The sequence below is a fragment of the Rhinoderma darwinii genome, chromosome 12 (assembly GCF_050947455.1).
Source record: "Rhinoderma darwinii isolate aRhiDar2 chromosome 12, aRhiDar2.hap1, whole genome shotgun sequence".
Lineage (NCBI taxonomy): Eukaryota > Metazoa > Chordata > Amphibia > Anura > Rhinodermatidae > Rhinoderma > Rhinoderma darwinii.
The window spans coordinates 82,158,595-82,176,149 of NC_134698.1; the positions used below are offsets into that span (position 1 = coordinate 82,158,595).

Consider the following 17,555-nt stretch of genomic DNA (forward strand, 5'->3'; position numbering starts at 1 on the left):
ACTGCTGAGTGGACAAGTCGTGCCTGGTGAATATTCTTCTATTTTCATCTTGGATAAGTAACTTCTGTCCTGGGGTCGTCACGTGGATCATTAACCAAACCTCTCAATATATGAAATTATTTCCAGCTTCTCTCCAGGCCCCTCCCTCTTATTGATGCCCCGCCCCCCCAGTCTATCTGCAGCAGTTTCCTGATGATCTTCTTTTCCTCACTGGTGATTGAGTTACTTGTAGTTTTATAATCATTCTGTCCTTACTGGAATGAAAATTAGTAAACAAGCAGAGCTGCAGTGTAAAGCATTGGAAAAGAAAAAGCAGCAGACTGAGTCTCTGATGAAACTGGAGATGGATTACAGATTACCTGACCATTTATCAGATAATGCAGTTAGGCTGGGGTCTACAGAGCTGCAGTATAAAGCAGAGCGGGCTGAGCATCTGATGAGACCGGAAGTGGATTATATACTGGCTTGTATAATGCAGATGTACAGGTGACAATGATCATAGCGGAGTCTGAAGCCCTGAGGGTGAGGCCACGTGTTGAGATGTTTTGCTGCAATTTCTGGAGAACTGTGGCGTTCAGGTGCAATAGAACTGCTACATGTGGGCTTGTCTGTAGGTGCGGGTTGCTTTATGTCATTGTGGAGTATGGAGTCCAGGGAGGGTCCAACAGTGGGTGGCTCCGGCTGTGGTGGGCGTTCCATGTGGCTCTGGCTGTGGTGGGCGTTCCATGTGGCTCTGGCTGTGGTGGGCGTTCCATGTGGCTCTGGCTGTGGTGGGCGTTCCATGTGGCTCTGGCTGTGGTGGGCGTTCCATGTGGCTCTGGCTGTGGTGGGCGTTCCATGTGGCTCTGGCTGTGGTGGGCGTTCCATGTGGCTCTGGCTGTGGTGGGCGTTCCATGTGGCTCTGGCTGTGGTGGGCGTTCCATGTGGCTCTGGCTGTGGTGGGCGTTCCATGTGGCTCTGGCTGTGGTGGGCGTTCCATGTGGCTCTGGCTGTGGTGGGCGTTCCATGTGGCTGCGGTGAGCGTTCCATGTGGCTGCGGTGAGCGTTCCATGTGGCTGCGGTGGGCGTTCCATGTGGCTGCGGTGGGCGTTCCATGTGGCTGCGGTGGGCGTTCCATGTGGCTGCGGTGGGCGTTCCATGTGGCTGCGGTGGGCGTTCCATGTGGCTGCGGTGGGCGTTCCATGTGGCTGCGGTGGGCGTTCCATGTGGCTCCGGCTGTGGTGGGCGTTCCATGTGGCTCCGGCTACCACCTCATCATTTCTAGTCACATGATCATTTCCAAACTGACCCAATTATCGCCGCTGCTGGTTTATAAGAGCTCCGAGAATACGATGAATAATTGTTATTTCCCTGCAAGGATCTACATGTTGCGAACAGATCTCAGCAAAGTAACGGATGCCAAAGACTGGAAATACCCAAATCATCATCATCATCATCATCCTCATCATCATCCTCTGTGTGGTAGTCTCCAGTAATGTTACGTCTGCCAGTAAAGGAATTCACACATCCCCCTAAAAAAAAGTATCACACACGATAGGATTAGATACACAGCTCAGCAGACAGTATCACACACGATAGGATTAGATACAGAGGCTCATCAGACAGTATCACACATGATAGGATTAGATACACAGCTCAGCAGACAGTATCACACATGATAGGATTAGATACACAGCTCAGCAGACAGTATCACACATGATAGGATTAGATACACAGCTCAGCAGACAGTATCACACATGATAGGATTAGATACACAGCTCAGCAGACAGTATCACACATGATAGGATTAGATACGGAGGCTCAGCAGACAGTATCACACATGATAGGATTAGATACAGAGGCTCAGCAGACAGTATCACATGTGAGAGGCTTAGATACAGTGGTACAGTGGATACGTGTGGGTATACTGGCAGTAATGTCTCAGTCGGTGACTAGTAAGACGTCAGCGGGTGATAACTGCGCCGGTTTCCTGCTGTGGTCACGAGTTGTGAGATTCTTTTCTTTTGCTGTGATTTGTGGTGATCTCGTAGATTCTCTGATTGTCCGGAGATCTCCGGCTGGTACGATCCCTTATGACCAATGGAAGTTTTTTTGCGTCTGTCCCTTTAATCACCGTCATCCCGATAGTGAGAGGAGACTGGTTGGGCAGAGACGTGCTGACTGTATATAGTTGCTGCGTGTAAACTCTCGTCATTGCGCAATTGTGTCCTAATCTTGGAGTGGTACAGTGTGAACGCGGCCTGCAGGACGCAGATCTCTCCTTCTATGTCTGGACTTTAGTCTTCCGGCCGCTTCAGCAGATACAATGTGACCTCTGTAGGATCTGAACCTCCAGAATGTAGAACTTGTGATTGTCCACATGACAGCCCACGAGTGACACTGACTGGACGGAATTCAATCGCATTCATCTCTAATATAGCAAATCATCCTGTAAAAAAATAAATCTAAAGTTTCTAGGAAAGCTGGGTACTTTTTTTGCCTATTACACCCCCCACAGGGATTGTCACCCAACTTTTATGGAGCCCTGAAAGGAATCTTCCTAGTTTACAGGACTGGAATAAATATCACTGCAAAGCTGGGCGATTTCTTGTTTTTGTCAACCAATCTACATGACCGGTTCTGCAAGTCTTGCCACCCAGCTTTCCCGGACTCCTGAGCGGCATATTGGCCATTCAGGGGTGTGAGAGAGTTGGGTGACAAGCCCTGGGTTACCGGTTATACTGGCCATATTGGCAGTCACCCAGAGAATAATTTTTCTGACGTCTTTATAAGCAGTAACCCTGTATCTTATATCTCCGCAGGTTGATGATGATGATGATTCCCACGACTCTGCTGCTGGGCCTGGTGGCTCTGTCCACAGCGATGCCCATCGAGGAACCAGAAGATGGCGGCAAACACTGGGTGGTCCTGGTGGCCGGCTCCAACGGCTGGTACAACTACAGGCATCAGGTGACGCACACACTTGCAAATAATCAGGCTGCACCTTTAAGAAATATTCCAGCGCTGTTTCGGTGGGGGCGGGGCATGACACAATCACCCTACAACAAGAGCACCTATTGTATAACCCGAGGAGTGGGGGGGGGGGGGGGGCGCGCCTCTCTTTAATACTTGACTCCTGCGGTCGGTTGAGGTTAATACTTGACTCTTGTACTTCTGCCGCGTTGCACTCGGAGGACGTGGGATCTGGAGCTTGTGCTCATCTCAAGTATCTCGAAATAGCAGCGATTACAGGTGACTAATCCACTTCTCAATGCTGAGAGTTGTAATCCAGCCAAGTGGCACGTTACTGGGCAGACCTGACGCGTTGATCGCACCGGAGCGGGGTAGGCAGCTTTACATGGCAGATTTCTGCCCTTAACGATCGCCGATGTAACAAGTCGATCGGCGCTCGTTTAAAAGTCCTTTTTCACGGACCCATCCAAATTGTATGGGGACGAACAATCAATCATTTGGTCCCCATATAGTTTGCATGTTCTCGGCGGCACATCCCATGTTTACATGACAATGACGGTTCTATAGGCTGCTTAATATACGCGATCAGCCGACTAGCGATCGTTTGCTGATCGCTGATATGTTTACATTGGCCAGTGATCGGGATTGAGCTGATCGCCCGATCATTGACCTGTGTAAATGGATCTTGAGCCAGTCCCCTAAAGGGAGTAATAGGGTCGCGTCGCTCCTGGTGGTGGCGAGGTCGCGTCGCTCCTGGTGGTGGCGAGGTCGCGTCGCTCCTGGTGGTGGCGAGGTCGCGTCGCTCCTGGTGGTGGCGAGGTCGCGTCGCTCCTGGTGGTGGCGAGGTCGCGTCGCTCCTGGTGGTGGCGAGGTCGCGTCGCTCCTGGTGGTGGCGAGGTCGCGTCGCTCCTGGTGGTGGTGAATACCCTGTGGTGTCGTCTTTGAGCGGTGACTGATGTAATGCCTCTTCTGGTGCGGCTGAATATCCCAGATTGACAGCGCTCAGTTTAGTTTCGGAGCGACGTTCCTGCCGTGTGCCTTCACCTTACGCCGCTCGTCCTGCAGGGTTTTTACAGGTTTTTCTTTTTCTCATGCAAAGAAACCACAGAAACTTTTTCCATAGTAATCAGCACACGTAATATAGTTTTTCAATTCCTCCATTTTCAAGAATTTCTGCTTGCTGTCAGTGAATGGAAAGTTCTTGTTTACATCTAGTGTTTTTTCCTTCCCTTCTTTTCTTCAGGCTGACCTGTGCCACGCTTACCAAATAGTCAAGAAGAACGGGATCCCCGATGAGCAGATCGTCATGATGATGTATGACGACATTGCCAACAATGAGCAGTAAGTGTAAACGTATCGCAACGCAGCGGCCATCTTGTATCGTTCAATACCGATGTGAAAGCTGGTCGTGGTTTATATTGCAGGACTGGAGCTAAATGACCAGGGAGTGTTCGGTCCCGGGATATGGGGGTCTCCACTGCTCTGAATTAATACTCAAAGTTATTCAATATTATTTCCCATCAAAAGGGAATGTGCGTCACCCCCACACGTCCTGTCCGCGGAGCCCGACACCATAGAGCACAGATATGCAAATCTCCAATCTATGACCCAAGTCAAACACTCGTCTGGTCTTCCATCGCACGGGAGTGAAAACAAGATGGCCGCCACTCCTTAGCAGTAGTGAGGGGAACCCCCGGGGGGGTGCGAGGGCGGAAGCACCACATACTGTCTGTGTAATGTATTATGTCCTTGTCATTTGCAGAAACCCAACCAAGGGCATCGTCATCAACAGACCCAACGGGACGGACGTGTACGCCGGGGTGCTGAAGGACTATACCGGAGACGTGAGTTATAAAATATCAGCGCTGTTTCTTTAAGAGATTAACGAGCTGCAGAAATTATAACTTTGTTTACCCCCCAGGGAATAAATTCATTGTTTTAGTGATTATTTTATTCTCGTTCCTCTCTAGGACGTCACCCCTGAGAACTTCCTGGCCGTCCTGAAAGGGGACTCCAAAGCCGTCAAGGGGAAGGGATCGGGGAAAGTCATTCAAAGGTTTGATGATAAATATATCACCGGATCCTAGACCCCGACCTAACGGACCGCGAAACAATAAGTGCCCCCCCCCTCCCCCGCTCTTAGGCCACGTGCACACGACCGTATTGTTCATTCGGAATTAAGGATAATCCGCGGACCCGTTCATTTCTATTGGCCGCGGACTCCTTTTCGTATATTTACGGATTTGTGTCAGGGCAATAGAAGTGATCGGAAAAATATAGAACGTGTCTTATTCTTGTCCGCGATTGCGTCACGGTCTCCCCATAGAAGTCTATAGGCGCTTCCGTAATTGCGGACGGCTGCGGAGGTGGATCTAGATGCCATGAATGTCTGATGGATTCGGGTCTCCAGAATGGGGTTCACCAGACCCTAAACGCGCCTGGTGACGCGGCCGCCGTATCCTGCGCAGAGAATAAATGTAGAGCTGGATCTCTCCCTTACAGAAACGTAACTCCTGTAGAAGTGAAGATCCATCAGACGTTTATGGCGACATGTCACGTACGTGTATGGGGTCGCCACCAACGGAAAGTATGGAGCGGGCTCCCGGGCTGAGCGGGTGTCGGCTCTGACGCCTCACTGCAATGGGCGGAATCAAAGAGATCTTTGGTTCCACCCATTTAACCACTTAGATGCCACTGTCAATAGAGGGCATTGCCAACCCCGCTACAAAATCGCGAGGTGCCAATGGTTGTCATGGCAGTTGGGAGCCTAATGAAGGCCTCAGATCTGCCATCCTTGTGCTCGTACTACACCCCTGCAGGGCTTATTAGCGGCCTCTGTAAAAATCGCGATATACCGTTATACGTTAGTAGTGCAAGCGATCCTGCGGTTCGCTGGTTCAAGTTTCCTGGCGGGAAACTAAAATACAGTTAAAGTGTTTGTTTTTATGTAAAAAAAATAAAATTATATTAAAAGATAAAAAAAAAAAAAAAAAATGTTTTTTTTTTTACTTTTATTGCTATTTTATTTTTTCCTAAAGTAATGTTAAAAAATAAAGTTACAGAACTGGTTTCGCTGCAGCCGTAAAAGTCTGAACTGTTTTAATTATAACGTCATTTAACCCGCCCGGTGAATGGCGTAAAACAATTCATTAAAAGCGCCAGAATTCCGTTTTTTTTTTTTTAGTCCTTAGCTCCCCCCAAAAAATGGATTAAAAAGTCGCATGTACCCCAAAATGGTACCAACAAAAACTACATCTCACCCCGCAAAAAATAAGAACGCTCTGGCTCTCAGAATATGGCGACACAACTATTCTTTATTTTAAATAGTTTTTTCCTTGTTAAAGTGGTAAAACCTAAAAAAACGACCCGCAGAATAAAGTTTTTACCGCACGATGAACGCCGTAAATATTGTGCCAGACTGGCCGCACTTTCAGATATCTGTTGGTTGATCGTTCGGCCGGCAGCTGTTCCTCCAAAATACTGGTGCGCGCTCGGCGGAGCACACGTGTGGTCTCAACAGGGAGAAAGCCACCGGCAGCGGTTTTATCTCCATGCAAGCAAGGATCGGGCATGTAGGAATCCAACATGCCCGATCCACACCTCCTATACACGTCAGACGTATGTCGGCCGAACCCACTGATTTGTCATTTATATGGCGGCTTTATCAGCTCTACGATATTGTATCACGTGATCCTGTCCCCTTTGTCCTTTTCAGCGGACCCAACGACAATGTTTTCGTCTATTTCACGGACCACGGAGCGCCCGGACTGCTGGCTTTCCCCAATGATGACGTAAGCGCCCCCCGCCCCCCACTTCCTGCTCGGTTTCAGCTGGGACGAGAGTTGTATTATGTGTTTGCCGTCCAGATGTAGAGAATCCAGAAATGAAACCAGTATAAGCCGCAGATTTTATTAACCCCTTCCGGACTTAAACAGCAGTGAAACCAAAATATTGGATTCCGGTTGACCGTTATTTGGTTTGGTTCTCTTGTATATTTGTATGTAACCCGTGTCTTCTGTCGCAGCTGCACGTCCAGGATCTCAACGAAACCATTCAGTACATGTACGAAAACAAGAAATACAGAAAGGTAACGGCCTCGTCCGTACAGTCACATGTAATAGTTACGGGGGTCGTCCACTTTTGCGCATGGTATGACCAGTCACGGGGGGGGGGGCGTCCCACAGCTCCTCAGACAGGGGCTAGCATCGCTCTACACGGTTATGTCTGGCCGGCCCGTAGAGAGTGAATGGAGCCGCCGCCGTGCATGCGTGAACTGCCGTTCTGTTTGTACTGGGGACCCCCGGCTATAGGACACTTATCACCGATCCTGTGGAGAACCCCTCAATTTTCATCCATTATATACGACTCGACCCGTCCTTTCATTTTTCATTAGTTTCTTCACATTTCTTGCCTTTTTTCCTCCGCAGTTGGTTCTGTATATTGAGGCCTGTGAGTCCGGCTCCATGATGAACCATCTCCCCAATAACATTAATGGTGGGTGCAGTGCTGACTTATTGTAGTCTAGAATTTGATTATTCCACCAATAACAAGAATTGACATGCTGGATTATCAAATCTTCTGGATTATCGGACGTTCATATACATTTTTCTGTACGGGTTGAAAATCTCCAGGAAGACGACATAAAATACAATCCTATCGCTTTGTTTTGAAGACCGAGGAGTCACTACTTTTAATCTGGCGCTGTCCATATAATCCAGCATAAGGTTCTGTTCACACTGAGTTTTTTTGCAGGCAGAAATATCTGCCTCAAATTCCTTCAGGACTTTTGCGGCAGATTTTGACATGCCTGCGCTTTGCCGCACTTTTTTGGTGCCGTTTTTCGGCCCTGGCCGTTGAGAGGCGCAGGCAAAAAAAAAACGAAGCGAAACCCGCTTTCTCTACATCCCATTGATGTCAATGGGAGGTCCGAGGCGGAGACGCGGGAAGAAAGAGCACGACGCTTGCTTTTTCCAGGAGACAATTTCGGACTGTTTTTGGTGCTGTTTCCGGGTCAAAATCGGCACCAAAAAACTCGCCCAAAGGCCCTGTTCACGAAGTCTTTTTTGGCGTGGAAACCGCTCCGCAAAACTCGTCAAAAACCACCCGAAAATGCCTCCCATTGATTTCAATGGGAGGCGGACGAGTTTTTGTTTTACCGCGAGCGGAAAAAACGCGTCGCGGTAAAAAGAAGTGACATGACCCATCATGAGGTGGTTTCCGCCTCCAAAATCCCATTTCAATCAGTCAGAAAGAGGAAAAAAACGCCTCGACGAGTGTTTTGACGAGTTTTTGTCAAACCACTGCAAAAAACATCTGGAGCAGTTTTTTCAGGAGGAATTTTCCTCCTGCAAAAAACTCCATGTGAACACAGCCAAAGAGATGAAGCGGTTTGTATACGGCCACAAGTGCACGGCCGCGTGTGTGAGGCGTCGGGGGTTTCATCCTGTTCTTCGGGCGGCGGGTAAGTAAATATTCCGTCTGCCTGCATAACATCGGCGTCCGATTGTCCGGAATATCCAATAATCCAGTTCTTTGGCAGTCCTGAGGCTGCTGGATTATTGTCCCTCTACTGTATGGGCGTCTCTATAGTTTTCATCTTTGGCGACCACATCGCACTTCATGTTCTCCTTTCGCTTCCACCCCTCGTCATACCGCCAGTTCCAGATGTCTGCACCCTGTGATCTAACCCCGTCATCCCCCACTTGTAGATCACCGATTGCGGAAGTGAAACTGGCGCAGGATTCTGTGGGACGGTTTTCTAACCCGTTTTGTTTTCTGAAAGCGACTCGTGACCTCCTACGCTTCGCGGTCATATGATTTTCGGGATTCTGCTCCCACAGTGACCCCCGATTAGACCTGTTGTTTTCAAGACAAACTCTCTAATATTACACACACAAAAAAGTTAATAAATGTGCACACACTGTAATTCCTTTAATTCGGCATCCGATAATCCAGAAAGTCTGATAATCCGGCAAACTTTTCTATCGCAGAATTTAATGATTGAATTTCACAAGACCAGAACCATACGGGGTTAAATTTCTCCATGTAACGGACAATGCGTTGTGTGTATTTACAGCCTACGCAACCACCGCGGCCAATCCTCACGAGTCGTCGTACGCCTGTTACTATGACGATGAGAGAGACACTTACCTGGGAGATCTGTACAGCGTCAGCTGGATGGAGGACTCCGATGTGGTGAGTCTCGCTTACAACCGGTTATAGGCACACTTGCATAATAAATGACGCAAATAGCATTGATTAAACAATCTCCTGTCGTTTTGTGTATACAGTTCCTCTCCAAACCTGTATGTCTGCATGGTTACAGACAACAAATAAGCCCTGTGTAGTCTGATCCTGGAGTAACTCATGATTGCAGGATCAGACTACAAGTTTTCTTTGTAGTCTGTAACCATGGAGACACATAGAGCTACATAGGGGCTGTATACACAAAACGGTAGGAGAATTCTAATCAAGAATATTTAGCAAAGTTGCGTTCTGGTTTTTTTAAATCCATCGGAGCCGTACCAAACTGGTTGCAAACATTTCTATGGCCAGTGTAACACCCCTGAAAAATGAAAACTACAATAGTTTTTCTCCTTTTTATTTTTCAGGAGGATTTGACGATCGAGACTTTACACCAACAGTTTGCCCTGGTCAAGCAACACACCAACACCAGTCACGTGATGCAGTATGGGAACCGGGTGAGACACAAAATATTTTGGCTTCCCAAAATTTCTATTCTGCGGTTCTAGTTGCATCCGTTTCTAATAAATCTGGGTGACCGCCAATATGGCCACCAATGTACATCAGCAGTAGTCACCACCCAGTGATCTATCACCGACATAAGGACAGATTTGCTGTTTTGGAGAAGGTGGGTGGCAACTGCTGTAATGGTCACCATATTGGTTGTCACCCAGCTTTCCCAGGAATAGATTTAAAGGGGTTGTACAGATTTAGAAAAAACATGACTGCTTTATTCCAAAAAAACAGCGTCACACCAGACGGTGGTTGTGGCAGGTATTGCAGTTCAGCTGCATAGAAATTAATGTGGCTAGGCTGCAATACCACACACAACCTATGGACAGGTGTGGCGCTGTTTTTGTAAAAAGCAGCCGCTTTTCTAATCCTGTACAACCCCTTTTAATTAGGAGACCGCTGGATAGAATTTTTAGCAATTGGTCAGACCACGATTCAAATAATTGTCCGCAGAGCTTGCGATCTACTCCGCACCCGGTCTGACCAGCTTCCCCTGCTTATGTTTTTCTGTTCACAGACCATCTCCCACATGAAGGTGAAGCAGTTTCAAGGCAGCGGTAAAACAGCCGCCCCTCGTCTTCGCTTAGAGCCAGTTAAACAGATGGATTTGACTCCGAGCCCAGATGTCCCTATGGCCATCCTGAAAAAAAGATTTATGGCCACTAATGACATCACGGAGGCGCGGGATATTCTGGCAAGAATCAAGTCCCTCCAGGAGGTAAGAGAAACCCGACACTGACACGTCTGAGAAAACCGGAGCACAGGAAGAAGCACGTGAAGGCCGGGAGACGCTCCAACCGGGCGGTGATCTGTACGGTCGCAATGTAACGCACGAGGGTTGTCATCCAGCTTTACTAGAGTCCTGAATGGCAGATTTCTATGGCTATTACCTGGTGTCTTTCCTATGTAGGGATCTAAGATCACTCAGCCGAGTCTCCTGGAAATAGTCATTAACCCCTTCCCACCGCAGCCCTTTTTCAGTTTTTAATTTTCATTTTTTTCCTCCCCTCCTTCCATAAGCCATAACTTTTTTAATTTTTCCGTCGATCTAGTCCTATGAGGGCTTGATTTTTGCGGGACGAGTTGTAGTTTTTTGTAGCATCATTTATTTTGCCATATAATGTACTAGAAAACAGGGAAAAAATTATTTGTGGGGTAGAAAATGAAAAAAACAGCGATTCCTCCATTGTTTTTTGCGCGCCGTTTTTTACGGAATTCACTGTGCAATTAAAACAACATGTTAACTTTATTCTTTGGGTCAATATGATTACAGCGATACCAAATATGTGTAGGTTTTTCTATATTTTACTACTTTTACAAGTAAAAACCTAAGTGTAAAACCGAAAATGTATTCTGCGTCGCCAAATTCCGAAATCCATATGTTTTTTTTATTTTTCCGTCGATTAAGTGGTACGAGGGCTTATTTTTTGCGGGATAAGCTGTGGTTTTTAATGACACCATGTTGGGGTACATGCGACGTTTTGATCACTTTTTATTCCATTTGTTGTGGGAGACGAGGTGATTCCGGCGTTTACAATTTTTCTTTCTTTTTTTTTTCACGGGCGTTCACCGTGCGGGATAAATGATGATATATTGTAATAGTTCAGACTTTTACTGACGCGGCGATACCAATTATGTTTTTTTTTTTTTTTGCTATGCTCTGGGGGGGAAATGGGAAAAGGGTTTTTTTATTTATTTTTTTACACAAAAAAAAACTTTTTTATTTTAGCAATTTTTTTTAATATTTTTTTATATTCCCCCTAGGGGACTTCAACCAGCGCTCGTTGGATCGCTTGCACGATCTACTGCAATACTAATGTATTGCAGTATATCGTCTTTCTGCCGGTGGCAGGGCTTAGTAAGAGCACAGAGATGGCGGACCTTCATTAGGCAGCCATAGCAACCATCGCCACCCCGTGATTTCACTGCTAGAGGTGTTGCCCCCCCCCCCCCCCCCTCTCTCTAACTTTTAAATGCCACGGTCGCTATTTATTGACCGCAGCATTTAACGGGTTAAACGAGCGGGATCGCGCTCGAGCCCACTCTTTACTGTGAAGTGTCGGCTGTAACATACAGCCGGCACCCGCATCGTATGGAGCAGGTTCACTCCGTGAGCTCGTTCCATACTTCCTCTACCCACCTATGACGTATGGATATGTCACCTGTCGGGAAGGGGTTAAAGGGTAACTAAACTTTCAAAAGCGTTTGACCTGTCCAGGGGTCCGAGCACTGAGGCCTCCACCGACCGCTATAAGGAAGCTGCAGGATTGCTCGGATAAGCGCTGTGCGTCTTAGTTTCTGATCAGCGCTCCTTGTAAAGCCAGACGAGCGGTGTATGTGCTCCTAGATCTTCTACTGAGCCCGTATACCGCTCCAATGAAAGCCGAAACGAAGAGTCACTGCGGCCACCCGAGCACTGCTGCCGCTTGATTTTTAGCGATCGGTGGGGGTCTCGGTGCTCGAACCCCCACCGATCAAAACCTCTGACATTTCAAAGGTTTTGTTACACTTTAATCCTCATTATATAATGAAGACTTTTTGCAAATTGTTATCAGTTAAACAGGATTATGATGGGATTTTGTCCTCTGGATATAAATAAGAAAGTTTCTACTCCCTGATGGCAAGCAGGGCTCTTGGAAATTGTGAGAGATTAAAACACAAAGTCTTTGAAAGTTACAGAACTCCTTTTTTTTTTTTATTACACAATGAGCAACCTGTCTTTACATAAAACTGGACGCTGGCCCTTTAAAGCGTTTGGATAGATATTGGTGGCATATTACTAGGATAGATCAACAATGTCCAATCAGTGAAGTCTATAAGGAAGCGGCAGCCGCACGACTGGTGGACGCGGCACTTCATCTCCTGACAGCGATGCTTGGTTTTCTTTCGGAGGCCACATTGTCGTGGGCGGCCACACGTAAAAATAAGCGGATGAAGCCGATAGGAGATGAAGCCCTGTGCCACCAATGGCTATCTTGAAACCGCTATCCCGTAGCTCAGAACACAAATTTCCGGATTATTGGATGGCGGATTAAGAGTGGCGCTATGTCCTGATGACGAGCGGGTTTTGTGTTTACCGATCCCGGCAGATAAATCCGGATTCCGCTACAGTCGTATTATTGTCATTTCGCAACTTCCTCATTTATGAAAATCAATACGAGGATGACAGGAAGTGTTGACGTAGGGAAGCGGCCGCAGAAAAATGCTGAGCCAGGCGAAACAATTATCTACGCCAAACAGCGAGGAGCCGCGACTTTACATTAAGTCAGTCACATGGGAAACAAATGTCTATCGATCCCTTTCCCAACTCCAACCACAAACTGAAAATTCTGTTTTGGGTGGAGTCTTCAATATTCACCGACCTCAAGAAGCGAATTATGAATACGTGACCATAAGGCTCTGTTCACACACAAATCAAAAACGTCTGAAAATATTGAGCTGTGTTCATGGGAAAACCGCTCCTGATTTTCAGACTTTTTTTAAGCAATTCGCCGCCGTTTTTGGTTCTGTTTTCTAGTCAATAAAAAACTGCTCCAAAAACGTCCCAAGAAGAGACCTGCTCTTTTTCGTGGCCGTTTTTAAAAACCGCCGTGTAAGAAAACGGCCCTTCGAAACATAACGCCGTTATTCCCATTGAAATCAATGGACAGATGTTTGGAGGCGTTCTGCCGCCGATTTTTCGGGCGTTTACGGCCTGAAAAAACTGCCGACAATAGGCTGTGTGAACCTACCCTGAGCCTGACGGCGGGTCTGCGTTGTGCCATCCCCGGTGCCCGCCTCTTCCTGACTGATCTGCAGGATCCACCAGATATTGAGGAAAGGTTGGCCATGTATGCGAACCCCCATTCTGTTTCAGGGGCTCCTGATGAGGGGCACCCCGGCCTGCTAGAGCCAGATCTTCCCTTTTTTATTGGGGTCGTCCCTCCACAAACATTCCCTTTTAATATGGGAGCCGCCAGCTGACTGCACCGGGGGAAGCTGCCGCCAGCCGGTAGTATTACATGATGGCCGACTGTTCATGTAATACACGGCTCAAGTCTGCAGAGTGGGAGCTGCTCTCTGTTAGCGGGTCTCTTCTCTGGCTCATAAGGGGGGGCCCTGAGCAGGGGAACCCCTCTATGACATCCATCTGCCCTAATAGGTTATATGGGCAAGGGTTGTCCCAGAATATGACCTGGGTATATAAGTCCTTCATCTTTTAAAGGGGCATTCCCATCTCGTAAAGTGATGGTTAGGATAGGCCATCACCTTATGATCGGTGGGGGTCTGACCCCCTGGGAACACCACTGATCCTGAGAAGGATGGAGATCGGCACGGCAGCCCCGTCACTGTTTAAGTGAATGGGACTGGTCGGGGTGCCGCCATGCAGGGAAAACGTAGAAGGGGCCACAGCAGTAAATCAACTCGGCAGCCTTTTTATTCTTAGTATCTGCGCGGATCCCGGAGGTCGGACCCCCACTGATCATAAAGTGTTGGCACGTCCTAGCGATATCACTTCACCTTGTAAGACGTGAATACCCCTTTAAGAGGTATCGGGTCGGGGGGCTGCTTGTAGGTCTTCGAGCTGTGGGAAATCTCTTCCTATATGGAGTTGCCCCCTTTACGGTGCAGTTTTCTGACATAATTTTGCCACCTTCTCGCTTCACAGTCTAAAGCGCTGATAAAAGAAACGGTGAAGAAGATTGTTCTCCTGGTGACGGAATCGGACGAGATGGCGGACGAAATACTCAGCGACCAAGTGACCATCAACGACATGTCCTGTTACCGCGCGGCCGCTGAGCACTTCAAGACGCGCTGCTTCAACTGGCACATGCCGAGGGTGAGACATTAAGGGGGCACCACGACCCATCCAGGGGAAGTACCTTTGTTTTGATGAGACATTACAACACCGCGCCACGTGCTAATGAGCAGCAGACTGTGCCCTCGGGTAGAGATTGAGCTCTGCTATATCTGTACATGGGATTCACTATGCAGGACTAGTCTGTAGGAGCTGTGGAATTTGCAGCTTCTGCTTGATATTAATGCCAGGAGGGTGCGTTTAAGCCAAAACATCTACGTATGTGACATCTAAACATCAGATGAATAATGACTCTGGTTTTTGCAGTATGAATATGCCATGAGACAGCTGTACACGCTGGTGAACTTGTGCGAGTCCGGTTACCCCCTGGAAAGGTAACGATCCACCGCTTTACTTCTCATACAAGTCACATTTTAGAATGCATTTGGTATAGACACCGTGCCGGTTCTCCTCGCTATTCTGTATTATATAGGCTGCCCCTCCCCCACAGCTTGTTTAGTCATAAACCTAAGTTCTCGGTCATCATTCATTCAGGCAGCACTTATAACCGCGGCGCAGATATAACGTCATCACACGGCGCCGAGAGATTAGCGACAATGCACTTCAAACTTATTTGAATTTTTTTTTTTTTCTGCCTCGTTCTGTAATATCGGTGTAATATAATCCTAGCCCCTCGTAGCTGGAAGCCTCGTATTTGAGGATAATGGTGTAATAAAGGGGCTAAAAATAACTGAGCACGTGCAAGACTCTGGAAGCACCGCAACTGTATTAGTGGTCTCTACACCAAGAGTTGTCAGAATACAGCTCTGGAGTATAATACAGGATATAAATCAGGATCAGCTCAGGATAAGTAATGTAATGTATGTACATAGTGACCCCACCAGCAGAATAGTGAGCGCAGCTCTGGAGTATAATACAGGATGTAACTCAGGATCAGTACAGGATAAGTAATGTAATGTATGTACACAGTGACTCCACCAGAAGAATAGTGAGTGCAGCTCTGGAGTATAATACAGGATGTAACTCAGGATAAGTGATGTATGTACACAGAGAATCAATCTACATAAAAAGTGGCGTCAATGTGAGAACTGGTGTTCACGGGTGGAGATACTCTGGATTGGTATTCACTTTCCTCCTGTTTTGCAGAATCCAGCAGGCTATGGATGATGTGTGCAATAATCTGCACTGACGCAGCAAGTAACAGACGGCACCTGTAGAGTCACCGGAGATGGTCAGCGCTCTCTGCGTTTTCTACCTGCAGCTGCTTCTCCCCACTATCAGCTCTGCTGTACGAGACTTGTGACCCCTCCAATGGAGACCGGTCACCCTATAACCCAGGACTATCAAGTTAGTAATATATCTGGTAAACAAAGGCAAGAAGCGAGATTGTTTCCTGCAACGCCTCCGTGCCCCTCCCTCAGTGGCCGGGGTCAGACACTGCCCAATAAGGAAACTGATGTCCTGACACGGCGCCACCTGCGGACCGTCTGAGGTGACTGATTATCGCACTGTGGCGCTCCAACATTGATCCGATTTTGCGTCTTTAAAATACGATTCCACCAGTTCTTAACCTGAACTTCCCCCAGAAGATTTTTCTTTTCATATGTAATGGTTTCTAAACCTTATCAAAACTTGATTTTTAAGCATAATTTTACATGTGGATTTAGATTGTAAAGTGAAGTCACTAAAGTCTTATGCTCTAGTCACATCCAAATCTGCAGAATTCTGCTGGTTACTCTTCGGGAGGATGTCTGCAGGACTTATCGACCCTGGAAATTTAAACCACATCTGCTGTGGTCCCAAAAAACACCTCCCACGTTGCTCATCACTTCATTTTATTATTAGAGTCCGCTGGATCAACAATTGTGGCAGTCAGCAGATTTTTGAATGCAGCTCTTGATGTGACTGGAGTATGACATGTAAGTGAAGACTAGTAAAGCAAACGATTTGCAAAGTTACTCAACATTCTGTGTAGATTTTTACTTTGTAGTGATTTGGTTTTTATTAGAAAATGTTTTTTTGGCTGAATTATTTTCCACGTAGCGTTAACAGTGGAATTTCCAACTGGATTTTCTGCGTAGAAATGCCACAGTAGCAACAAAGTGGATAAGATTTCAACAAAACATCCGCGTGCTGAGGAATTTCCACACAGAAAATCTGTCAAACTGCGCTGTGTTAACACGTCCTTATACTCGCTGTGCTGACCGCTGGCGGGGGCTGAAACTCTGGATTTGGGATTTCACATAACTACAAACCCAACGCAGCGAGAAAACGTGACTATAAACACTGCGGATATCCCTATAATAACCAAGAATCATCTTATGTGTCTGATGCACTTATTAAACCTTTTTATGATGCCCAAGACTCTTATCTCATTTCTGCTCCAACTGCTGGATCGGCTGCATTCTCAGTGATGTCACCGCTGCTCTCTAGTGAATGTATAAGCTGTGTTCTCAGTGATGTCACCGCTGCTCTCTAGTGAATGGATAGGCTGTGTTCTCAGTGATGTCACCGCTGCTCCGTAGTGAATGGATCGGCTGCATTCTGAGTGATGTCACCGATGCTCTCTAGTGAATGGATGAGCAGCATCCTCTGATGTCACCGATGCTCTCTAGTGAATGGATAGGCTGCATCCTCTGTCACCGCTGCTCTCTAGTGAATGGATAGGCTGCATTCTCAGTGATGTCACCACTGCTCTCTAGTGAATGGATAGGCTGCATTCTCAGTGATGTCACCGCTGCTCTCTAGTGAATGGATAGGCTGCAATCTGATGTCACCGCTGCTCTCTAGTGAATGGATAGGCTGCATTCTCAGTGATGTCACCGCTGCTCTCTAGTGAATGGATAGGCTGCATTCTCAGTGATGTCACCGCTTCTCTCTAGTGAATGGATAGGCTGCATTCTCAGTGATGTCACCGCTGCTCTCTAGTGAATGGATAGGCTGCAATCTGATGTCACCGCTGCTCTCTAGTGAATGGATAGGCTGCATTCTCAGTGATGTCACCGCTGCTCTCTAGTAATGGATAAATAAGAGTGCAGGATATAGGAGT

The 17,555-nt window shown here is 47.3% G+C and overlaps 1 protein-coding gene across 1 annotated transcript; it reads left to right on the forward strand.

The window, feature by feature from the left end:
- Positions 1-2,779: 2,779 nt before the first annotated feature.
- Positions 2,780-16,863, forward strand: LGMN (legumain). Its single transcript, XM_075844319.1, has 13 exons — positions 2,780-2,949; positions 4,196-4,293; positions 4,715-4,796; positions 4,923-5,008; positions 6,668-6,743; positions 6,977-7,039; positions 7,380-7,446; positions 9,029-9,147; positions 9,564-9,653; positions 10,226-10,426; positions 14,357-14,527; positions 14,813-14,880; positions 15,653-16,863. The coding sequence occupies exons 1-13, from the start codon at positions 2,806-2,808 to the stop codon at positions 15,693-15,695; spliced, it is 1,308 nt and encodes a 435-aa protein (XP_075700434.1). The 5' UTR covers positions 2,780-2,805; the 3' UTR covers positions 15,696-16,863.
- The last annotated feature ends 692 nt before the right edge of the window (positions 16,864-17,555 follow it).